Consider the following 18,911-nt stretch of genomic DNA (forward strand, 5'->3'; position numbering starts at 1 on the left):
GCTTTGTCGGCTATGTAGAACAGTCCATCTTACACCGACACCACTCCCCACCTCTTCCTCCGCTACATTGATGACTGCATCGGCGCCACCTCGTGCTCCTGTGAGGAGGTTGAGCAGTTCATCAACTTCACCAACACATTCCATCCCGACCTTAAATTCACCTGGACCATCTCTGACACCTCCCTCCCCTTCCTGGACCTCTCCATCTCCATTAATGACGACCGACTTGACACCGACATTTTTTACAAACCCACCGACTCCCACAGCTACCTGGATTACACCTCTTCCCAACCTACCTCCTGCAAAAATGCCATCCAGTATTCCTAATTCCTCTGCCTCCGCCGTATCTACTCCCAGGAGGACCAGTTCCACCACAGAACACACCAGATGGCCTCCTCCTTTAGAGATCGCAATTCCCTTTTCCACGTGGTTAAAGATGCCCTCCAACATATCTCATCCACATCCCGCATCTCCGCCCTCAAACCCCACCCCTCCAACTGGAACAAGGACAGAACCCCCCTGGTCCTCACTTTCCACCCTACCAACCTTCACATTAACCGCATCATCCGCTGACATTTCCGCCACCTCCAAATGGACCCCACCACTAGAGATATATTTCCCTCTCCACCCCTTTCCGCAAAGACCGTTCCCTCCGTGACTACCTGGTCAAGTCCACACCCCCCAACAAGCCACCCTCCCGTCCTGGCACCTTCCCCTCCACCGCAGGAACTGCAAAACCTGCGCCCACAACTCCTCCCTCACCACCATCTGAGGCCCCAAAGGAACCTTCCACACCCAAAGTTTCACCTGCACATCCACCAATGTCATTTATTGTATCCGTTGCTCCCGATGCGGTCTCCTCTACATTGGGGAGACTGGACACCTCCTCCCAGAGCGCTTTAGGGAACATCTCCGGGACACCCGCATCAATCAACCACACCGCCCCATGGCCCAACATTTCAACTCCCCCTCCCACTCTGCCGAGGACATGGAGGTCCTGGGCATCCTTCACCGCCGCTCCCTCACCACCCGACGCCTGGAGGAAGAATGCCTCATCTTCCGTCTCGGGACCCTTCAACCACAGGGCATCAATGTGGACTTCACCAGTTTCCTCATTTCCCCTCATCCTACCTTACCTCAGTTCCAACCTTCCAGCTCAGCACCGTCCCCATGACCTGTCCTACCTGCCAATCTCCCTTCCCACCTATCCACTCCACCCTCCCCTCTGACCTATCACCTCCATTCCCATCCCCATTCACACTATTGGGCTCTTTGCTACCTTCTCCCCAGCTCCACCTCCCCCATTTATCTCTCCACTCTGGAGGCTTCCTGCCTCTATTCCTGATGAATGACTTTTGCCCCAAACATCGATTTTCCTGCTCCTTGGATGCTGCCTGACCTGCTGTGCTTTTCCAGCACCACTCTGATCCAAACCCTTCAGGCTTCTTCCTGTCTTCTGAGAACTTTGTTCCACTACAAGCTATAACCTTTTGGATTTTTTCATTTAAAAAAAAGTTCATATACTATATGACTGTCTTATTCCTCGAAAAGAACCGCTGGCAACACAGTGACGCACAGCTGTTACTGGTGGCAGAGGTGGGAACCATTGGATGAGCTGCATTCCCCACAACTAGGTAAAACACAATGACAATGCTAGCTCAAAATGCACTTGTACTTCCACTGCCCACAGTCTCTTACCATTTGACCTGTTGAGATCCTGGAGGCAACGACTGCTGAAGGAGGGTTTTCCCCAACATATCCAAGTCATCCAAGGCTCTGCTCCCAGAGGATGCAGGCACGCAGGCAGGGGCAGGAGTTTGCTGGCCAGCTGTCGAAGCTGCTGGCTTCAACAATTCAGAGGACAATACGCTGGATTCTGCTGAGGTTACGGGGCCACTCAGCTCTTCAGACTCAGAGGACTAGTGGGGATAAATAAAACGTGTTTTTGTTATGGAAAGTGAGCATGTCTTTTATGTATTACAAAAACAAAAAACATAGGAAGTATTGATGAAGGTTCAAAAACAATTTACAATTGTTTACAAATAATTTACAATTATCCCAAAATTAAGAGGTTAGCACCAACAGACAAGTTTGGAAAGGCTGGGGCACGTTTCTCTAGAAAACAGAAGACAGAGGAGACCTACTCAAAGTATTAAAATTTATGATGATAAATGGTGAGGAGATGCTATCAGCGAAGTATAAAACTAGAGGCAATAATGGGAACTCAGATAAACTTGCTTATCCAGAAAGGAGAAATTAGAACAACTGAGATAACTACAGATGCGCTTAAGAGAGAAATTGGATCAAATAAGTGAGTGAGATAGGTGTAAAAGGTCATGCTGATAAAGTAAAATTAAGAGTGCAGAGACGAGACTTGTGTGAAGTATAAACATCAGCATAGATGAGACATGTTGTAAATTCAGTGTAATTTATGTACTTCACTGTAAAGTCTGCTCTATAGCATGCATGCCAAAATTTTTATCTCATTAAATCTCTTTTTTTTTAAACAAACCACTAACGTTTAAAGTTTAAGCCATAGTAAATTTGGTTTGACAACTGAAACTACAGTTTCAAAATATATAAATTTTGGAATACTTTTCTAAAAATAATTACCTAATCTTTATTTTGATGGTTATAAAGAACAGAAGTTCACATAAAAGGAAGGATGCTTGTTCTTCTTTCCATTCTTCAGGGAGACAAAGCACAAAGTCTGTTTTGTGACCAAATTTCCTGGAACAGGTCACAAGCCTGTCACCAGAGGTGACAGCTTGAGGGATGCCTCTCCACATCAAGCATGGCTGACCAGGAGACTTCTCTGCTCAAACTGCCCACTGGAGGGTATATTGGAAGGATTAATATGCTGATACCCAACTGTCTGGCTGTGTTTTAAATGCATCTCCCATGGTCTTGAGTTGAGTTTCAACATGGAGCTTCCAGCTGAGACACAGGATCTCTAGCCACTGTGCCATTAGATTTCCTCGATTGAAGACTAACCATTCATAACATTTGGAAAACTAACTCTCTTGCAATGCGCTGAATTTGGGGAGCAGGAACCTTTTATGCTGTAGTAAAGCAAAGCCTTAAATTTTCCAATATGGTTTGCTTTTCAGTGAATGGTTTACAGATTTAGGCTTACCACGATAGACAATTAACTGATTCTAATTAGTGAACAAATATTATTCAGAACCAAATCTGAAAAGGTTATTTTCCTTCTTCCTTCAGAAGGCAAGTTGCTACCTTTTTTTTAGTTCAAGGGTCAATGTCAAGGGAACAAATTTTTAAGGTGAAGGCCAGGAAGGAATTTGAGCAAAATGTATTTCATCTAGGGGATGGTGGGACATCACTGGGAGGGCAATAGAGGCAGGAAACTTCACAATGTCCAAGTGGTATCCTGTTTTTGGTGCAGATTAGGTCAAAGGATCGCTTCTTCACTGTAAGACAATGACTCTCTAAAATGTCATATGGTAAGTTCAATGTTACATGAAATACAATATCAAGACCCATATCCTGTATTTTCTTACCTGAAATGTATTCCAGTTACTTGATTCAAGAGACTGTGATGAAGGTACGGCATTAGGAACTAGATCATTCAGCCCTTCAGTGAGAAAAAGAGGAGAGAATTGTAACAAAAGATTCGAACATAGCAATTCATAACAGGGATGAAATCCATGGCATCCGCGAGCTGTTCAGTCACTTCTCTGAAAGACCAAGTAGAGACCGGGCCAGTTTTGAGCAGACGTCTCACCAATCAGTTTCTAATCAACAAATCCACAAATGGTTAATTCATTCAAATATCCCACTAGTGATCAGCAAATCTTCTGATATGGAATAAAACCAAACTTTCACAACTGTGGTAAATGAAAGTTTGAAAAGGCAAGATAGCCTAGTGACTTAAAGCTATGGACTTTTTGATTGGAGCTCAGCATTTAACTACTAGACATGAACATCCATCTACTTCACTGAAGTTCAAATCTCTTACAACAGTAAAATACTAACTTAGTTGAGCACCAATGCATAACATCCTGGACAAGGTAAACTCTCTAAAATCAAACCAAACCTATACACCGCACAAGCAAAGAACAACTTGCATTTATATAGCACATTTAACTAGTAAAAGACATTCCAAAATTCATAATCAAATAAAATTTGAACATGATATACAAGAAGTCAACAGGTACTGAAAGCTAGGGCCTAGGTAGCTAAGAACATGATCACCAATAGTGGAGCAGTTAAAGTTGCTGGTTGGTAGATGACAGGTCAGAGAGAGAGAGCTTAGACGCTTGTGGACTAGAGGTGGTTACAAAGTGGGAGGGGGTCAAATCCAAGGAGGATTTTAAAAAGTTCTCACGTGTTAATTTTGAGCCAGGAGTAAACTGAAGTCAGCAGACAGATGACTAGTGAGCAAAACTTGAAACAAATTAGATAGGGGCAGCTGAGTTTTACATGAGCTTAGCTTTAGGTGGAACAGATCAGGGAACCAATGGAATAATCAATTCTGGAGGTAACAAAGGCACAGACAAGGGTTTCAGCAGTTAATATGCTGGAATTACAGTTAGTAGAATGTTACGCTAACAAGGGGATATTAAAATGTCACGTTTGGAGAGAAGCAATGCAAAAATAATTCTCACCTAATGACATTAATTCATCGTCTAGTAATGATACAGAGCTGCTTAGATCCTGTGCCAGATCAGGATTCCAGGTCTGACTGGCAGGGACAGCAGGATAGGAAGGAGTATTTGAGCCAGTGTCCAACCCCGTCAGGTCTAGTAGAGCTGAACTGCTGGCTAAATAACAAAAAAAAAGTTAACAGCACATTAAGTCACAAAGCATGTAAGTCTTCTGAACTATAGTTAAAAAAAAATCATCTCCCACTATGAAGACAATTTAGTTATCAATTAGTTTAAATTTATTTAAGAAAAAGACAAAATAAATTATTCTTCACTCATTCCTATATGGAGCTTTTTTTGGGGGTATAAAAGCACAAATAAGCTCCAAAGCGACAGAACATTTTAGTAGTGCTGCACTGTGACTGGGAACCACCGAACATGGGATGGAGATAAGGCTACTCAATAATGTGCCTCTGCTCCCTCCCTTTGGTTGGATACTGTTTCAAACATAGTGGTGTACTGACCCAGTAGTCAATGGATTATTCCACAGTTGTCATATTCTTGATGTTAATAAACTGGGCACGGATTAAATCTAGACTATCCACATTCTGTACTTGCAAAATGCTGGAAAACCCAATTATTGTATGTTACAAGCTGCAGTCAGAAAAGTAGCAAAACAGTTGTTACAATTATCTAGGGCCAGCAAAATGCAATAAATCATTCAGGACTTGTTAAATTTGGACTTAAAATTCTTCTATTTTAACCAATTATGCATCTTGATTAAAATCTCCAAAAGCTGACTCAATTGTACCAGTGAAACACCAGCATTTCTAAAGTAACCATTATTAAAAGAGTCCAGAGAGTGTGCCGTGGTGTAGAAATGTGGGCAATTTAGATATGGAACCGCATACTACCAAAAACTGAACCAAGATTCTCCAAATTGGTTTTCTCATTTGCAGTTTCTCTGGGTCTTGCACCTTTATCAGTTTCTGTCCATATGCACTGCACATAGATCATATCAGTTTAGCAGAGTCTTAACCCAGTTATTTGGAGGCATGTTGACTTCCTCTCAATATCATCGAATCCAGGAAATGATCGGATGTGAAGTCACGTTACTACCATACAGATACATCAATGATGATTCAGTTGGCCACGGTATGATCTCTAGGCCAGAAGTTGTGTGTTTAAGTCCCATACTCGTATTTCATCTGATAGAAGAGGCTGTTAAATTTGTGAATGTGTAAGGAACAGTTGTATCATCTATCAGATGTGATATCAGCAAAAGTAACTACAATGCAGAGGACCATCAGCTCTCATTAGAGAGAGACAACTTTGTGGCAAGTTTTAGCCTGAATGTCACCACATCTTAGTAGAGGTTGAGAAGGCAAGGCCTTCATTGACTTCAGCCGGTACAGGCATCGAAACCATGCTGTTGATGTTATTAACTGGTCGTCCAACCAAATGACCAAAGTAGGAACTATTCTGTTGGTTCAGATGAGCTGTAAAAGAATCCTTGGGAAAGGGGGAAGAGACTTTTTCAGCCTTGACTATTAATCTAGAGACTCTAGTAATGATCTGGGGACCTGGGTTCAAATCCCAACATGGCAGATGGTGGAATTTGGACTCAATTAAGACTTTGGAATTAATAGTCTAATGATGACCACGTAACCAGTGTTGATTGTCAGGAAGAACCCATCTGGTTCACTAGTATGCTTCAGAGAAGGAAATCTGCCGTCCTCATTTGGTCTAGCCTACACATGATTGCCGACCCACAGCAGTGTGAATGACTCTTAACTGCCCTCTGGGCAATTAGGGATGGACAATAAATGCTGGCCTAGCCAGTGATGCCCATGTTTCGTTTATGAATATTAAAAACATTCTGTCAGTCAAAGCTACTGAAAACAAATTATTTGACTATTCATGTCATCGCTGCTTGTGAGATATTTCTGACTCAGGATGGCTGCCAAGTAACTGTACAACAGTACCCTCAAGAGTTTGTCTGTGGAAGACATGCTTTGAGAAGAGACAAAGTGCTTTATAAATGCAAGTAATATTACGGGCTGCACACGACAAGCTGAGAAAGGTGAGATAACACACACGCAGTTGAATGTGAAACTGTCCGATACATCTACATGCTTTACATTCTGCTACATCTGGCACTACATGTCAAGGGAAATGTACAAGATAACATTACATACCTTTAATGTTTGGCAGATCAATCACCCCATTAACTTCTTCTCCTTTCACTACCTTCTTATACAAGTTAATGACCTGAGTTAAGTTGTCATTTGCTTGAAGGATTTCAGCTAAGGCAAAAATAAAACAAAGTTGGAAATGAGCATATAAACTAAAAAGTTTACTTTTTAAACACAACCTGTTCACTTACAGCACCTACTGTTCCTTAACTTCCTGCAGTTCATATCTCCCGAGGGATCATAAGGTCATGCAGCAAGTATAAATTCTAGCTGGATACGGATAGCCAAGTCTAATAAAAATGAGAAAACTCAAGGAGAAAATGACAGAAATACAAAAGGTGTTTTCCATCAGAAACAGAAAATATGCTCAAGTTTCTAAAATAATGCCAGCCATTTGAACAGATTCTCGCACAATCCAGTAGATTGTGCTTTTATTTTAGAGTTACATCTGCTGTACGTCTGTGCATATATGACATGCAATTTGTTTACACAGCCACAAAGTCTAATTGGAGCAAAGTGTGGTCAGTTAGAAGTCAATTCTTGCATTCATTTCTTTTCAATAGTGTCGCATGTATGTAAACACAGGAAAGATGTTGCACCTATATGTAGCAAGCTCACTTCTCCCACATGCATCACATCTACATGGTGTAACAGAAGTTCATTTTAATAGAATAATTATAGCTATTTCACATAACTGGATATTTGCTGAACTAAAACTAATAGATGGTAGCCAAGATGTGAAGGTACTGGTGTTGGACTGGGGTGACGAATGAGTAGCGCTCCAAAAGCTTGGGATTTCAAATAAACCTGTTGGACAATAACCTTGTGTCGTGCAATTTCTGGCCTAGAACCAACAGAATTATCCATACAATAATGCATATGGTAGATAAAATTTAAATAGATTTACTCAATTAATTTACCCAGTGCCTCATCATTGTCCTCAGTGTCACTGGCCAGTCTGAATAGTGTGGGCCTCATCTTTTCGCATCGTTGGTACAATTCCTGCAGCGAGCACATGCACAAAAGAATAATTTAATTAAGGAAAATGAACAAATATCCTCCATGTATCTCAGGGAACTTCAAGTTAAAAGCAATTAGAAGCATGTGGAGTCAGGATGAGATATGGGAGCTGCTGTGCCGGAGATATCCCTGTTGCAGTCTAGACAGATGGGATCTGAAAATGTGTTGCTGGAAAAGCGCAGCAGGTCAGGCAGCATCCAGGGAACAGGAGAATCGACGTTTCGGGCATAAGCCCTTCTTCAGGAATGGGATGACAAACTCTTCTTGCCATTAATAATCCTAAACTGATTACAGAGGAACCTCGATTATCCAGCATTCGATTATCCAATTAGATTATCCGGCAAGATCGCAAGGTCCCGATGCTTGGCTAAACAATGTTATCCGGCATTTGATTATCCAGAATTTGATTAACCGAATGAAATACTCCCCGTCAGTGTCATAGAGACGTACAGCATGCAAACAGACCCTTTGGTCCAACCTGTCCATGCCGACCAGATATCCCAACCCAATCTAGTCCCACCTGCCAGCACCCGGCCCATATCTCTCCAAACCCTTCCTATTCATATATCCATCCAAATGCCTCTAAATGTTGCAATTGTACCAGCCTCCACCACTTCCTCTGGCAGCTCATTCCATACACGTACCCCTTAGGTCTCTTTTATATCTTTCCCCTCTCACCCTAAATCTATGCCCTCTAGTTCTGGACTCCCCAACCCCAGGGAAAAGACTTTGTCTATTTATCCTATCCATGCCCTCATAATTTTGTAAACCTCTATAAGGTCACCCCTCAACCTTCAGCACTCCAGGGAAAACAGCCTGTGCCTGTTCAGCCTCTCCCTACAGCTCAAATCCTCCAACCCTGGCAACATCCTTGTAACTCTTTTCTGAACCCTTTCGCGTTTCACAACATCTTTCCGATAGGAAGGAGACCAGAACTGCTCGCAATATTCCAACAGTGGCCTAACCAATGTCCTGTACAGCCACAACATGACCTCCCAACTCCTGTACTCAATACTCTGACCAATAAAGGAAAGCATACCAAATGCTTTCTTCACTATCCTATCTACCTGCGACTCCACTTTCAAGGAGCTATGAACCTGCACTCCAAGGTCTCTTTGTTCAGCAACACTCCCTAGGACTTTACCATTAAGTGTATAAGTCCTGCTAAGATTTTCTTTCCCAAAAAGCAGCACCTTGCATTTATCTTTAGAGAATCCAAGTTCCTCGGTAATGGTTCTGGAAGCACCAACATAGGATAAACTCTGAAATACTTCTCCCCATTTCAGCATTTTTCCATTTAACTACTTGCGCACAACATTATGATAACACCCTCAATCCTCTCAAAAGGACGCAGTCTGGGACTTCCCAACATGAGCTCCTAACTGGCTAAGGCATTTTGCTTTGCTGGTAAATTATACACTTCAACATGCGGAGGAATGATACAAACTAATGTGCACTTGTGTATTTTTGTGCTCAGAGGAAGAGGACATATTTCCAATTCTGTCATCCATCACTCGCTGCCTCAGATATAGTGCAGTGAGTGTGAAGTTGTTGTAATTTTACAACAACAACTGGGAACCTCTTTGCTCTATGTAACATGTGGTCCCTCTCAACTGAACCGCTGTTTACATACTTCCCTACTTCTGAGGGGAACTGGTCTAAGGTATCTTGTTGCATGCAAGGCTCTTATGTCTGGAGAAGGCACAAGGTCACATGCTGTCAAGGTTAAATTGAAACAATGTTTTCACATGGGGTTATGTCAATCTAATAACCCCAAAAACCATACAGTATATCCCTAATGTGTAAAGTTACAAAACCTGGCCAGTACCAGTTTTTCGGACATATGCTCATGGCTAGAGAGGAATTTGTAGTAGGAAAGGGCTTCCGTCATCATGGTCCATGCAGTCACCAGCCAGATAGAGAGAACTAGGAAAGAGGCCCTGCACAGTAAATATGAAGAATTTGGCACAAAATTAACAAGCCAAATCTCAAAAGGGTAATTATCTCGGATGGGGTCGCACAGGAGAAGTGGGTTGGAGGGGTCACAGGGCACTGGCACCAGTATTGGGAAGTGGGAAATGTACTGCTGGGATGGTTTACCAATGAATGGTGTTGCAGCCAGTGTTCTAGCAGGTTCAATGGTTCAAACATTATTTGGGTGCAAGTTTTATTTTCCACATGTGATGATGCTCACTTTGACAAACACATGTACACATTATAATCACAGCCTGACAAAAATATTTTTGTCCCACATGTACCTTCATTATTTCTTCATTACTCTCAGAAGTTTCGTTCTTGCTGTAATTCTCCAGCATTTCACTCAGAAGTTTAACATTGTTGTTCACCTCTTCAATTGCATTCACTCTTTTAGAAATCTTCTCCATTCTTTTCTGGTCCTAAAGAGTTTAAAGAACAGACCTCATTCTTAATACAACGTTATTTCTACAAGTAGAACACTTTTACTGAATTATTAGCAATATGAGAAAAAACAGAAAATGAGGGTGATGGGGTGGTGGGAAATGACCTGACTGGTTCAGTAGTTTTACACCCCTGAGGTGAACTTTAATCAGATCACTATTCCAATTCAGTTTCTGGAATCATTGTTGGCCGGAGACTGAACTGGATTAGCCATATAAATAGAATGGCTATAAGATTAGGTTAGAGGCTAGAAATCTTGCGTCTCTTGGCTCCCCCAAAACCTGCACACCATCTACAAGGCACGAATCACAAGTGTGATCAAATACTCTCCACTTGCCTGGATGAGTGCAGCTGCAACATTGCAGAAGCTTGACACCATTCAGGACAAAACAGCCCACTAGATTGGCACCACATCCACAAACATCCACTCTCTCTACCACTGACGTCCAGTTGTAATGTGTACTCTTTACAGTGCAGAAATTCTCCAAGACTCCTTAGATTAGAAGTCTGGAACGACAAGGGCAGCAGACACAAGCTCCACACCATCTTGACTTGGAAAAATATCACTATTCCTTCAGTATTGCAGGGTCAAAGATCCTGGAATTTCCTCCCCAAGAAGGAAGTGGGTCTACACATATCACAATGGTTGCAGCGGCTCAAGAAGGCAGTTCACCTACTGCCCTTGTCCATTTGTCGGACTGTGGGTTTGAGATGCTGTCAAAGACATTCTGGTGAGTTACTGCTATACATTTGTTGATGACACAGCTGTACAGCCGTGACATCTTTGGGATGGCAAAAATTCATTTGTTGGCACGAACACCTCCACAATATGAGATACAGAAGTGAAAATGGAGATACAGAAAAGTACATGTAGATATTAGTATACACTTTTACTGGACACATCCAAGTAGACAACAAGACCCACCTCTTGAACCATCTCCTTGATTAATTTATTTGCAGCTCGGAGGTCCTCTGGGTGGCTGCTCTTCAGAAGTCTGGCCAGTAGCTAAAACAAAAAATTGCACTAAAAAAAAAATCAATCAAGAGGCAAAACTTCTGCCAATTCTCTTCCTGTAATGGTTCAAAGGCATTTTACATATCACATGCAACTGTGCTACCATACTAATACTCTGCACTATTTGAGAGCTAATGTGAAAACATAAATGTGCAATACCATCTAGTGATGGTAATGAATACTACAACAGCAACAGATATAAACCGGGCCATTCTCCCAACCAGTTAATCGAATTGGCTTGCAAACATGAAGTTTTACTAAACAAAAGTAACAATAAACCAATGTACTTTGATGGTTGTAACACGCTTTGGGACATTCGGAGGTTGTGAAAGGAACCAGATAAATGTATGTCTAACTTACTTATTTACACAGTTGGAAAAATGAATAAGTATGTCTGCTCCTTTAACACAACTCTTGATAAAAAAATCCCACCTGATTTTAGGGAGTCATTCTAGCTATTATCTTATCTTAAGATTCAGATTGGAGTTTTTAAACTCCAAAAACTTCAAACACCAGAAATATCATAGCACCTCATGTAATAGAAATTAAAACACAAAAGTTATTCAGACACTAGAAACCAGTAGTTCTGCTCTAACATTAAAGGTTCTTGATCGTCTCACAATAACAAGATGCAAACACTAAAAAGTTAAAGTTGCCCTAGTCCTACCAGAGCATCGGACTTCTCTCCGATTAGCGAGAGGCGACTGGTAGTGAGTTTAGCTCGAGAGTCACCATGCCTCAGGTTAGGGGACAGGTTGAGAAGGAGAGTCCTTCATGGTGAACTCAGCCAAAACAGGAAGCTAGCCTACTAGCTCCCACTAGCCTACATATTAAAAAGCTTATGACTTTTCAAAGTTACTCTTCAAACTTTAAAAAAAAATGTAACAATATTACAATGACTCCAGCCAGCATCCCAAACTGTTACACATCAAAACATAATTACAATTTATGAATATCTCCATTGATCATCACAGATCCATTAAACTTAAATCCACGAATCCTTGATACCACAACATTTAAATTGGCAGGCACATGTCAGCAATAAATGCTTTTAAGCAAAAATAACTGACACATTTCTATTCACAAAAGACATTAATCATATATTCTGAGGATCAGTGAGGTTATAGCTAAACCATCTCCAACACAGCAATGGACTTCAAGTAATTCATAGTATGCAAAACACTTGAGGTGTGTGAAAACAAAAAAGTGCAAATTTATCTGAAATAAAACTGTTCAATATTAAATTTTACAATTGACAGTGTTCATTACACTAGAACCACAATATATTTCCCCAAAGAGTAGCACCTGGACTTTAATATAGAGATACCACATTGTGAGGAATTTACTACCTCAGTTTTCCTGTTCCCTGTAGGGATGTATTCCTTTTCTGAAAAATTGAAAAATCTTTTCTGCCTTTTGCAATCCTTTTCAGACCCTTTCCACTCTTTGTGGACCCCTCTTCCCCTTCTCAACCCCTTGCTCCTGACTCATAATTTGACATATTGATATCGGTTTAAGCTGCAAAGGTTTTATTGTAAATCTACAGTGCAGTACAAACATAACATTTCACCTTTCCCTGACAAGAAATCAACTCTCCAAGGGGGAAAAGCTTGGCTTTTATTTTATATAAGTACAGATCATAATCGCTGTGCGCCAGGGGCAGAAAGAGTACGGCACTCAATACTGCCAGGTGTGTTCCATCCAAATACCCAGTTTGTTTAACAAGGTTAGCTGTAGACAAGTCATAGATTCACAGTAGTACAGATATTTTTGAAACAACACTGTTCAGAGCTGTTACGAAACATCTCTGGAGCAGATAGGATTTGAACCCAATCCTTCTGGCTGAGAGACAGGGACATTACCATTGCAACGAGCCTTTGGAACTGCTTGAAAGTGCTTTTAATCTGCCTGCTCGGATACATTTGACACCTCTGAAGCAGATGGTATTTGAACCCAGTCCTTCTTGACCAGAGGTAAGGACACTACCACTCCACTAACAGCCCTTGGAACTACAAGCATTTTTAACACTAAATTCACCTTGATCATCCAATCACAGCTGGCTTTTCCCCTATGATAAAAACTGAAAAAAATACGGATGTTGAAAATCAGAAACAAAGTTAGAAATTGCTGGAAAGGCTCAGCAGATCTGGCAGCATTTGTGGTGAGAAATCAAAGTTAATGTTTTGGGTCCAGTGATGCTTCCTAACCTTATTCCTAGCCACCATTAGTTCTGAGAAAGGGTTACTGAACCTGGAACTTTAACTCTGATTTCTCTACACAGATGCTGTCAGACCTGCTGAGCCTTTCAAGCACCCACCCGCGTTATTGAATTTTTACAGGCAATGTGGGGACTCTCAGGAATACTTTACCTGCATCCTTGTGTATTTTGAGCACTTTTATCTACTCAAACAAAATATAGAATTCACACTTTAAAATGAATGACATGAATTATCATGGTCCAAAACTAGCTCCTCTTCTCTATCGCGACATGACCTGAAGATTAAATGTTCCCTTTAATTACATTTTTCAGCGTGCAGGTAATTTCTTTAAAATGCATCTTTTTAGATTTGAGAGAGTAATTTAATAGTACAGCATGAACAGTGTTGGCTTCAGCAGTGTCCTTAGTTTTGGTTCTTGCAAACAACACAGTGGGACAGGGACAAGATACCTTAGACTTTTCCTCATCTTCAAACATGGCATTTGAGCGTGGAGGGGGTGGCGGAAGGGGTTCATCATCAGGTAATACAGGATCCTGTTTTATAATTCCTGTGGAACAGTACAGTAAAATATTAAAACAGAAAATTCACGGCAAACAGCAAAACACTTTCCACACAACTCAGCCAATGTGAGAAACACAGTGAAAACAGGGCCATGAGAAGCTCTGATTTAGTAACTTTGAATTTTCAGCTTATTAACTTGCTAGTACTCTCCCCAAATCCATTATAACCTGCCTCTTTGTACTTCATCTCTTTCTCACCAAGTTACTTCTTATTAATAACTGATTCTATCTTTATAGCAAGCAAAGAATCCACATGAAGCATTTTTTAAAAGTTTCAAAATAAAAATTCAACACTTATTAGCAACTGATCACTGGTCTTCAACTCAAAACACTTGCCTTTAAAATTTACATTATGCATTCAATTTGCTGGAATCAGTTTTAAAAAAATGAAGCCTCTTTCACATTTCCTCTTATGGAAGACACTAAAACTAGTGGACACAGTTTAAAATTAAACAGTGCCTGTTTAGTGGAGAGATGAGTATTGTATTCCCCTCTAAGGGGAACAAGTAGAGGACATTCACCTCTAAAGAGAGATTAGATAGGCTGGGGTCATTTCCCTTAAAGCCGAGAAGGCTGAATGGGGGACCTGACTGACATGCACAGAGTTCAGGCATAGATAGGGATAAAATTTCCCCTTAGTGGAGAGGTCAATAACCAGGTGAATAGTTTTAAGGCAAGCAATAGGAGGTTGAGAGAGTATTTGAGGGAAAAAAAAACTCACCCAGAAAATGAACTCACTGCCTAAAATGGTTGTAGAGGCAGAAGTTTTCAAGAAAGCTGAAGAAATTAAAATGCCATAGCATACATGATTACGGACCAAGTGCTGGGAAATGAGATTAAAAATAACAGATGATGACCTGTATCAACATGGTGGGCCAAAGGACCCATTTCCACAAGGTAAAAATTCTACGACTCCATGGAACTCTTTCCCCACACAGCAGTGAAGACCAGGTCAATGATTATTTTTAAGGCAGAGGTAGATGGATTCATTACTAACAGAAGAGTGCAAGAATATCAGGGGTTATCAGGAAATGGAGCTAAATCCACAGTCAGTTCAACATGACCTTATTGCAAAGCACAGCAGGCTCAGGGGTTAATAGCCTACTTAGGCTCCTAATTTGTACATTTGTATGTTTCAGTGAAAATCTGTGTTAACTAGGGACTGTTTGCAGCCATTTACTTCTGCTCAAAAGGAAAGTTTTTGCGGGAGTCACGGTGACTCGTGGGCAAATACTGACTTCTCTAAATCAAGAAAAAAAAGAGGCCAAATCCAACCTGCAAGAGATCCAAACAAAATGACAATTCCTCACCTAATTGAACCTTGGCTACAGTCTCCAAGTAGACAAAAACTGCTCACCTTGACAACACGTCAAACTTGGAATTCCACAGTATTTAGTGCTGCCAATCAATAGTCAAACTCAAAGCTGGACACATTCGCAATGAACAACTGAATAGAGCATACAGCACAGAAACAGGTCATTTGGTCAACGGGCCCAATCTAATATTTATCCTTACCAGGAGTCTCCTCTCACCCTTCTTCATTAACTCTAGCAGCATAATCTTCCAATTCTTTCTCACTCTTTTGTTTGTCCATCCTCTGAAATTTGCTCCCACAAATCACCTTAATTAAAGCTTGTGGCAGTGAATTCTACAATTCTAACCCTTGCCTGGGTAAAGAAACTTCTCTTGATTTATTAGTAACTATTTTATACTTAGGATCACTAGTTGTGGTCTCTCCACATAGAAACTCTCTGATAAGGGTAAAAGCCTCCAACAGACTCTCCTCTGGCTTTGACTTTTGCAAAGTTAAGAACGCCAGTCTGTTCAATCATTTCTGATAGATATCACTACTTGGTTCTGGTATTACTCTTGCAAAGAAGCATAAGAGTTTTTGGAAAACCTTTATTGCATCTTAATGAAGTATACATACTTGGACAGGTACTGATACAGTAGCTTTTAGAATAATAGTGCAGATTGACATAGAATCATAGAATTTTACAGTACAGAAAGTGGTTATTCAATAGAATTGTGTAGTTCAGGATCAGGACATATTGTCAGAAACAGCAGTAGTTTATAGCAGAGTATTGAACAAACCTTGTTTTTTAAGCATGTGATAGGCCTCTGTGATCTTCAGCTCATCTGGTAGACCCACTGTCCAGCTGAACATTAGTTCTAAAACTTTAGCTTTTACTTTCTCAGAAGCTCGCGTTCCAAGATACTAATGGGAAAAACAATGTTAAAAACTCCTTAACCACAAATTAGAATTACTAATAATGCAACTCAACAATAAAGAATTCAAGCACTGCTGGAGAGAAAAAAAGACATGCTGTTGAAGCTCATTGTCTTACATTCACAGGGACAGAATCACAAGAATAACAAATCTCAAAAGGGAACAACAATTTGTACAGCATGAGAGGAGGGTGCTGATCAATTAGCTGAGAATGCACCAGGAAATAGTCAACCCCAAGCTATTACTTAGTTGAAAATGTGTAATGTGTGTTCACATTATTTGTTTGCAAAGCACAGCTTCTGCATATGCATAAGTACAAGTACAGCTTCTGACAAGCATAAACGAGACTAAATTATAATTTTGATTTGGTTGTTAGTATTACTGCTAGCACTTCTGAATTGTTAGAGGAGATTCTGTGATTGGACAACACTTAAGGTTCGAGATTACTTTTAGTTTGGGTATGCAAGGTTTGGTCGAGCACGGTCAGTACTTATTTTAAACATGCTGCCTCATAATGATCTATAAGTTGTTGGGACATTTGGCCTACACAGAAAGCATCATAAACTGAACTTCATGTACTAGATTACTCATGTGCAGCAGACAGAACATCAACCCCAGTGCAATTAATGCATAACAGCATGTGAAGCATCTAGTTCCATTTGTTGCTGAAACTTTGAATACATTTTCCAAGCACGGCAAGTGGGGCTCTGGTCATGTTTACGAGGTTGCCAATAACGCCGACCTTATAGTGCATGGAATTATAGGTATCGCCCAATGCAAATATTCACCAGTGAAAATGGGCTTGCAGCAGACAGTAGGAGATTTCTCAACTGGCACATTGAGGTAAGGGATGCATTATATTGCTTCGACTCAAAGGCAAATTTAAATGCAGGAAGAACCCATGGAGGTAAGTAAGGAAATTCTTATATGCATCAATATGGAAACTCCATTTATTTGTTGAAGAGACTAGCTTTTAAACCCAAACATTTTTCAATGCTGACATTCCAATCTTTCTGCAACCGGTAAAGCAATGAAGCAGCCCCACTGTAAAATGGAAACGTTAGCTCTTTGAATCATTTTCTGGAATTCTTGGCATGTTACCCATGATAAACCCAGCAGTACAAACCACCAATAAAGAATCCATTCAGTGCTACTCCATTTCCCTGGGAAGTCATATGCAGGAAAGATACCATTGAATACCATGTTCTTTAGAATTTTCAAATTTTTATTCTCTCTCAAAAGACAAATCCAAACAGGCATTATGTGACTAGACTACCAATTTGGTCGCCTGCATCATTTTGGAGGGGCCCTCCTAATTTCAGTATCTTTTCATACTCTTCTGAGCTGTTAACACAGGTTTCCAGGGTCCTCTGCATTAGTCACCAATGAAGACACTTGGATATCTCAAGCAAGCTTCCATGCAAAATAACATACAATGTCAGCTCTATTGCTATTGCAATTGCAATGAGAAATCTACAATAGTGAGTGACCAGCAGCTGACTTTATTGAAGACAATATACAGATGGTAAGAGAGGACATCTCACTTGGAGCTCTACAGTCCCAGGCTCCAGTTCCATATGATGTTATTATGACCTTGTTCCTGCAGCCATATGGTACAAGGTACATTCTCCTTTGCTTTACAAATGTCCCCATTATGCTCAAACAAAGACTTTATATTTTAGTCATGAGAATGAGATGGCAAGCAAGTCAACTATTTTCCATCATGGTACAATGAGGCTAAAAGATTATGGAAACCCCTACAATAGAGACTTACCTTGGGTGACACCACTTTGATTAATTCATTTAAAAACCTGAATTTTCCTACTTCATTATGAAACCGCTTGCCACAGTTTTTCATACATGTCTCCAGGACCTGAACAAAAATTGAGAAATTTAAATTTCTTTGACACTGAATAAAATGAATTTTAAAAAATACATTCATCTACCCTTTACTGCCCTTTTACTTCTTGAAATAAAATAGAACATGCTTCCTTCCTTCTCCTGAGGTTCTGTAGAGATCTTCCTCCCATCTGACGTTAACTTTGGCAGAAGAACAGTTGGAACCCAGGAATTTAAGCAAAATGTTATTTGGTTGGAATTTCAGCCAAGTTACGGAGGATGGAGAGGAGAAAACTCTACAGAAATTAGCTCCACTGGCTGTACACTGGAACCTGGTTTCATGGGAATTAGTCACCTTTTGGTATCTAATGCTCATGGTCATGTTTTACATACCACTTTTGTTCATTAATACTGTGGGTTTTCTAATTGTGGGCAGTGTTACAATGAAGTAATCTCCTGCTCTTGTCCAGTATTTGCACTTTTGATTGGGGCAACAATCAGGATGGGCAATCTTGCCTGATTTTACAAAGCTAATACACAGGATCAAATCTAGGGCAATTTGGTATGAATGGCTTGGAGAAAGAACGTACCTCAGCCATAATGGGATTGCTTAAAACAGAAAATTTTAAGTTCATGTTCTTGTTTCACCCTGCAGACTTACAGAAATCATGTATCTGCAATGAGATGTTCAAATAATAATGATGGAATGATTAGCAAGTGAATTCATGCCAGTTAATAGCTGAATGCTGAACAGAAGGTCCCATGAATATAATAAAGAAAAATACAATCTCACAAGCCAAGTGCACAG

General features: G+C 40.6%; 1 protein-coding gene across 1 annotated transcript in view; it reads right to left on the reverse strand.

Annotated features, from left to right (window-relative positions):
- LOC122542235 (ADP-ribosylation factor-binding protein GGA1) overlaps nucleotides 1-18,911 on the reverse strand; it is a 58,423-nt gene that overhangs the window by 18,139 nt on the left and 21,373 nt on the right. Inside the window, exons 4-13 of the mRNA XM_043679761.2 lie at nucleotides 18,039-18,137; nucleotides 16,129-16,252; nucleotides 13,924-14,021; nucleotides 11,166-11,246; nucleotides 10,081-10,218; nucleotides 7,723-7,804; nucleotides 6,806-6,913; nucleotides 4,629-4,784; nucleotides 3,522-3,595; nucleotides 1,699-1,919 (exon numbers count right to left, since the gene is read on the reverse strand). Of these exons, the coding sequence (XP_043535696.2) occupies nucleotides 1,699-1,919; nucleotides 3,522-3,595; nucleotides 4,629-4,784; nucleotides 6,806-6,913; nucleotides 7,723-7,804; nucleotides 10,081-10,218; nucleotides 11,166-11,246; nucleotides 13,924-14,021; nucleotides 16,129-16,252; nucleotides 18,039-18,137 (1,181 nt within the window). The remainder of the gene's footprint in view (nucleotides 1-1,698; nucleotides 1,920-3,521; nucleotides 3,596-4,628; nucleotides 4,785-6,805; nucleotides 6,914-7,722; nucleotides 7,805-10,080; nucleotides 10,219-11,165; nucleotides 11,247-13,923; nucleotides 14,022-16,128; nucleotides 16,253-18,038; nucleotides 18,138-18,911) is intronic.

Source organism: Chiloscyllium plagiosum, unplaced genomic scaffold (assembly GCF_037043375.1).
Source record: "Chiloscyllium plagiosum isolate Xiang-an unplaced genomic scaffold, Cpla_swu_hap1 HiC_scaffold_33, whole genome shotgun sequence".
NCBI classification, from domain to species: Eukaryota; Metazoa; Chordata; class Chondrichthyes; order Orectolobiformes; family Hemiscylliidae; genus Chiloscyllium; species Chiloscyllium plagiosum.